Consider the following 6,773-nt stretch of genomic DNA (forward strand, 5'->3'; position numbering starts at 1 on the left):
AAGGGGAGGGAGTGTGTGTATGTGTGAGAGAGAGAAGGCCTTACATTCCTTTATACTGTTCAAAATATTGTTTGAATTCTGCTCCTAGTTTTGCAATTCCTTAATTTTAGAATTCTTATCCTTTACATTCCTTGATGGTCATGTCGGCCTCTCTCAATCTGTGTAAATCTCCAAAGTCTGCACATTCCTCCAACTCTGGCTTCTTGCTAACCAATGAATGCCACTGATGGTGAAGAGATGACAATGTCTTCAAATGCTCAGGCCCCAAACTCTAGAATTCCCTCCCTCAACCTCCATAGCTCTCTACCACTCCCTCATAAGAATATAAAAACTAAGAACAAGTATATATCATGTAGCCCAATGATCTTGCTCTGCCATTCAATACAAACATAGAAAATTGGGCAAGGAGTAGGCCATTCTGCCCTTTGAGCCCTGCTCCCCCATTCAAAATGATCATGGCTGATTATCCAACTCCTGGTCCCACTCTTCCCCCCCATAATCTTTAATCTGTTAAGCCTTAAGCACTCCATCGAATTCCTTTTTGAAAAGATGCACTGTTTTAGCCGCAGTTATTTTCTTTGGCAGAGAATTCCACAGGCTCACCACTCTCTGGGTGAGGAAATTACTTCTCATCTCAGTCTGAAATGGCCTGCCCCAATCATGACTGATCCTGCGCTTCAGTTCCACCTTCCTTCCCACTCCCTTCTTGTTTTGCTTCCTTGAGAGACCAAGAACTGTCTTTTCCAGCATTAAATATATTAACTGATGGAGACATCACATCCCTCTGAGGTAACAAGTTCCAAAGGTTCACAGACTTTGAGCGAAGGAATTACTCCTCATCTCAGTTCCGAATCTCCTGTAAGATGCTTGTTTTTTGACTAAGCCCTGAGCTGGTCTCTCCTTTTGTAGGCAGGTTAATAATTCTCCTGTGATGTACCTTGGTTCACTTTACTACCTTGAACGTGCTACATAAATGATTGATTTATTGTTGTCACATGTACCAAGGTATAGTGAAAAGTGTTGTTTTGCGTGCTATACATTCAGATCGTACCAGATAAGGTGCATCAGAGTATCAGAACAGAGTGCAGAGTGCTATGTTACAGGCACAGAGAAGGTGCAGAGAGAGAGAGATCAGAATTAAAGTTTCAGTCATAGAGCTGTACAGCACGGAAACAGACCCTTCGGTCCAACTCGTCCATACCGACCATATATACTAAATTATACTAGTCTTTACCAGCATTTGGCCCATATCCTTATAAATCCTTCCAATTTATATTCCTATCCAGATGCCTTTTAAATGTTCTAATATTACCAGCCTCCACCACTTCCTTTGGCAACTCATTCCATACACGCACCACCCTCTGCTTGAAAAGGTTGTCCCTTAGTTCCCTTTCAAATCTTACCCCTCTCGCCTTAAACCTATGCCGTCTAGTTTTGGACTCTCCTATCCCGGGAAAAGACCTTGGCTATTCACCCCATCTGTGTCCCTCATGATTTTAAAAACCCCTATTAGGTCATCCCTCAGCCTCTGACGCTCCAGGGAAACAGACCCAGCTTATTCAACCTCTCCCTATAGCTCAAACCCTCTCACCCTGGCAACATCCTTACAAGTCTTTTCTGCACCCTTCCAAATTTCACAACTTTCAAATTCCTGTAGCAGGAAGACCAGAATTGAACGCAGTATCTCAAAAGTGGACTAACTAATGACTTGTACCGCCGCAACATAACCTCTCACTCCTATACTGAATGTACTGATCAATAAAGGCAAACATACCCTTTCAAAAGTCTGACAGCAGTGGGGAAGAAGCTGTTCTTGAATTTATTTGTACATGTATTCAAACTTTTATATCTTCTGCCTGATGGAAGAGAGTATATCTAGAGTGGAAGAGCTCCTTGATTACATTGGTGGCTTTCCCAAGGCAGTGGGAGGTATAGATGGAGTCAATGGTTAAAATACAAGTTATTGTTGTGATTGCCGTATTACTGAAAATGCCTAGAGCAAATACCATTTGACAATCTGAATATTACCATTAAGCAAGCATCAATGAAGACCAACAAGGTATGAATTTGCCTGCAACGTTTCGGAACTGAGAGTGAGATTTGCATGCCACCTTTGCTAAATTTTAGTGAACCTCCCTGGCAGATAAACTTTAACATTGTTCCATTCACAGGCAGAGCCCCGCATCAATGCATAGTACTAGCTGAGTGACTGGAATTCTTGACAAATTAAGTATCAATAATGTGTTTCTTTTCCCTCGTGCAGTTTTCCAGACAGGGTATGCAACAAACCCAGCAACAGCAGCAGACAGCAGCACTGGTTCGACAGCTGCAAAAGCAGCTCTCTAGTAAGTATCAATTTTAAATAAGAATCAAAATTCTGGATAATTATTCTATCAAATGCCAATCTGAGCTTTGCATGCATTCATCATAGCATCCCTTCAGTGTGGAAGCAAGCCATTCGATCCATCAAGTCCACACCGACTGTCCAAAGAGCATGCCACCCACACACAACCGCCTGCCCTTTCCCTATAACCCTGTATTTCCCATGGGTAATCCATCTCGCCTGCATATCCCTGGATACAATGGGGCAATTTATCATGGCTAATTCACCTAACCTACAAAAACGCTGGATACTATGGGGCAATTTATCATGGCTAATTCACCTAACCTACAGTAAAGCTGGATACTATGGGGCAATTTATCATTGCTGATTAACCTAACCTACAATATCGCTGGACACAATGGGGCAATTTATCATGGCTAATTCACCTAACCTGCAATATCGCTAGACACAATGGGGCAATTTATCATTGTTGATTCACCTAACCTGCAATATCGCTGGACACTATGGGGCAATTTATCATGGCTAATTCACCTAACCTGCAATATCGCTGGACACTATGGGGTAATTTATCATGGCTAATTCACCTAACCTGCAATATCGCTGGACACTATGGGGCAATTTATCATGGCTAATTCACCTAACCTGCAATATCGCTAGACACAATGGGGCAATTTATCATTGTTGATTCACCTAACCTGCAATATCGCTGGACACTATGGGGCAATTTATCATGGCTAATTCACCTAACCTGCAATATCGCTGGACACTATGGGGTAATTTATCATGGCTAATTCACCTAACCTGCAATATCGCTGGACACTATGGGGCAATTTATCATTGCTGATACACCTAACCTACAATATCGCTGGACACTATGGGGCAATTTATCATGGCTAATTCACCTAACCTGCATATCCCTGGGCACAATGGGGCAGTTTATTATAAAGTTTATTATTATCACCCATTATTATCACAGTGCGATTAAGAAGGAAGTTCCAGGATTTTGATCCAGGAATATTGATGGAATGTTGCTGTAATTCGAAGTCGACGGTCTGTTATTTGAAGGGGAAATTGTTCCCCTCTGTCTTCCACCCTCATCCTTCTCAGTAAAAGAGATAAGAATTTGGAAGGTGCTTTCTAATGAGCTTTGATAATGTGTTCCAGGGCATGTTGTAGATGGTAGATACGGTGTGCTTGTATTGGAAAGAGTGAACATTTAAATTGGTGTGTGGGTGCCAAACAAATGGGCAGTTGTCCCTAATGGTGTTGAGCTTCTTAATTGTCATTGTTATACCTTCTAGATGGTGGATAGGCTTTGGGGAACCAACACTGGTGGACAGTATAGACAGGCATAGTTTGCAAGGAGAAAGTGAGGACTGGAGATGGTGGAGATCAGAGCTTAAAAATGTGTTGTTGTTGATGTCAGGCAGCATTGAAGGAACAGGAGAATCGACGTTTCGGGCATAAGCGCTTCCAGCAACACACTTTTAGGCATAGCTTGCAGTTAGTATCCTTAAAACTGTTTGGGATGTTGCCAACAAATGGGCGGCACTGCTGCCTCACAGCGCCAGAAACCCGGGTTCAATTCCCACCTCAGGCAACTGTCTATGTGGAGTTTGCACATTCTGCCCGTGTCTGCGTGGGTTTCCTCTGTGTGCTCCGGTTTCCTCCCACAGCCCAAAAATGTGCAGGTTAGTTGAATTGGCCATGCTAAATTGCCCGTAATGTTAGATGTAGGGGAATAGGTCTGGATGGATTGCTCTTCGGAGGGTCACTGTGGACTTGTTGGGCCGAAGGGCTTGTTTCCACACTGTAAGTATTCAAATCATGTGCAACAATTACTGGCACCGATATGATTCTTTGTCCAACAAGACAATTCATAACATGAGACAATATATAACACCATAAGGGGAGGCAATGTGATATTATCACTGGACTGGTCTCTGGTATTATCATCAGAGACCCAGGTAATGTTCTGGGGACCCATGTTCGAAACCTGCCTTGGCAGATGGTGGAATTTGAATTCAATTTTAAAAAAATCTGGAATCCATTGCCCATTGTCGGAAAAAAACCCATCTGGTTCACTAATGCCCTGTAGGGAAGGAAATCTGCCATCTTCCCCTTGTCTGACTGACATGTGACTCCAGATCTACAGCAATGTGGGTGACTTTTAACTGCTGTCTGAGCAAGTGGGAATGGGAAATAAATTCTGGTCTAGCTACCAATATCCTCATCCTGCAAATGAATAAAACAAAAACCAGGCAGGAAGGTGAGCAGCAACTGAATTGTAAATAACACTGAGTCCTGGGCAAAATTTAAACAGTACAAAATCCCAAAGAACTGTTAATGCTGCAAATCAGAAACAAAAACAACTTGCTGGAAAAGCTCAGCATGTCTGGCAGTGTCTGTGTAGAGAAATCAGAGTTAACATTTTGGGTCCAGTGACCCTTCCTCAGAAGTGTACTTGGCTTGAATCAGTGAAGATTAGAGTGGTGCTGGAAAAGCACAGCAGGTCAGGCAGCATCGGAGGAGCAGGAAAATTGATGTTTCGGGCAGGAATGAGACTGGAAGCCTCGGGGGTGGAAAGACAAATGGGGAGGGGGTTGGGCTGGGGCGAAGGTAGCTGAGAGTGCAATAGGTGGTTGGAGGAAAGGGTAAAGGTGATAGGTCAGAGAGGAGGGTGGAGCAGATTGGTGGGTAGGAAGATGGACAGGTGCGACAAGTCACGAGGACGGTGCTGAGCTGGAAGGTTGGAACTGGGGTAAGGTGGGGGGAGGGGAATTGAGGAAACTGGTGAAGTCCACATTGATGCCCTGCAGCTGAAAGGTTCCGAGGCGGAAGATGAGGCATTCAGTGAATCAGTGAAGCCAGGTGGTCGGCCTGAATTCTTTGCCTGAGTTGCCCAAACAAGCGTCACACCTCTCCTCCTGCTTTCCCCCTACCTCCCCACCCTTTCTCCTCTTTCTTCGCCCCTTCCCCATCTCAGATCTTCTTGCAGTCCAGGTTCCTTGGTAAGGTTATTGTGTCGTTATCGTTCTCACACGTTCTCTCTCTCTGACCCATAGAAGTGCCATGTAATGTTGTGCTAACCTCTTTGAACTTTGATGAGCAGTTGAATCGCAGTGATGTGTAGCTGATTGTGATGTTTGTGTGACCTTCAACCTCTGCCAGGTAATCAGCCCCAGCAGCCGTCAAACGCCTATAGTCATCCACCCCATTACTGAACACGGGAGAGAACAACTGAGCAGGCAGTCCCTGGAGAACAACGGAAACCGAGCAAGCTCCCTGTGGGGGCTTCAATCATTGTTCATGCCCACACTCTTCCCCCTCTTGTTATTTCTTTTTCTTCATCATTATTCCAACACATGCTTTCCTCCCCCCTGTGATGTAGCTGATGTGAAAAATAATGTAAAGTGAGAGTAGATTATTTTATTTAAAAGAAAAAGAAATTGAAGTTTTACAATGAGACATGTTTCTTGGATCTTGTAGGTCCTGTAAAAACGAAGCTGCTGGATTTTTTTTTGTTTTGTTTTTGCTAAAAGTCAATTTTGGCACTTTTAGCTAATCTACAACAATGGAATGTTCTAGATACAAATGGAATTTATTTATTTGTTAGCGAGGACACCCTAACAATGCACTGGACCAAAATAATGGTTTATATGAATGAATTTGACTACGATGAAATCGGCTGTCTACAGAACTGTGGCCGCAGATGCTTTTCACGTTTAAGTGGCTTATATTCTTTTGAGCCTCCTGAGGACCTGACAAAGCTGTTCATTTAAACTGTCAATTTTGCCTAGATTTGTAATTTTACATGAGCACTTTTTAAGAAGAAGAAAATAAGTTTGTTAAATAATAAAACTATTTTTCCCCAACGACGATGATGACGGTGATACTATTGTATGGTACCTCTGAGCAGCTCTGTTGTGTATGGTTTGAGTTTGGTATTTATATGTTACATTCGGACCTGACGAGCTACGTGAAGGATGAAGATGATGGTTGCAACTTGAATCTAATAAATCAACAATTAACATCGGAGCAAGTGGTTTCCTGTCCTGTGATTGGCCCATTTGTTCTCTACTGGTTTGGGATGGCTTACATGTGTGAACCTGTGACACTGTGGTTTGTGCCTGAATTAGGGTAAGCACATCAGCATTGAAGCTTTCTTTTATTCACTTGTCGGACACAAGTATTGTTGGCTGGGCTGGAGTTTAGATTTAGATTTTAATGTCACATCTACTGAAGTACAGGAGTACAGTGAAAAGTGTACAATGTCACCAAACACAGCACCATCGTAGGTACCATGCTAAATAGGTACAAGGTAGTAAAAGAAACAAAGTTAAGCATTACCTTCACAGAGTGAGTAGAAAAATAAGGTAATAGTTAACATTAAAGCCCTTGTTAATATAAACCAGAAAAAAAAAGAAAT

General features: G+C 42.8%; 1 protein-coding gene across 1 annotated transcript in view; it reads left to right on the plus strand.

The window, feature by feature from the left end:
- The window catches only part of LOC122556191 (mediator of RNA polymerase II transcription subunit 12-like protein), a 168,641-nt gene extending 162,259 nt beyond the window's left edge, over positions 1 to 6,382 (plus strand). Inside the window, exons 30-31 of the mRNA XM_087993931.1 lie at positions 2,264 to 2,345; positions 5,516 to 6,382. Of these exons, the coding sequence (XP_087850057.1) occupies positions 2,264 to 2,345; positions 5,516 to 5,568 (135 nt within the window). The 3' untranslated portion in view covers positions 5,569 to 6,382. The remainder of the gene's footprint in view (positions 1 to 2,263; positions 2,346 to 5,515) is intronic.
- The last annotated feature ends 391 nt before the right edge of the window (positions 6,383 to 6,773 follow it).

Source organism: Chiloscyllium plagiosum, unplaced genomic scaffold (assembly GCF_037043375.1).
Source record: "Chiloscyllium plagiosum isolate Xiang-an unplaced genomic scaffold, Cpla_swu_hap1 HiC_scaffold_13, whole genome shotgun sequence".
Taxonomy (NCBI): Eukaryota; Metazoa; Chordata; class Chondrichthyes; order Orectolobiformes; family Hemiscylliidae; genus Chiloscyllium; species Chiloscyllium plagiosum.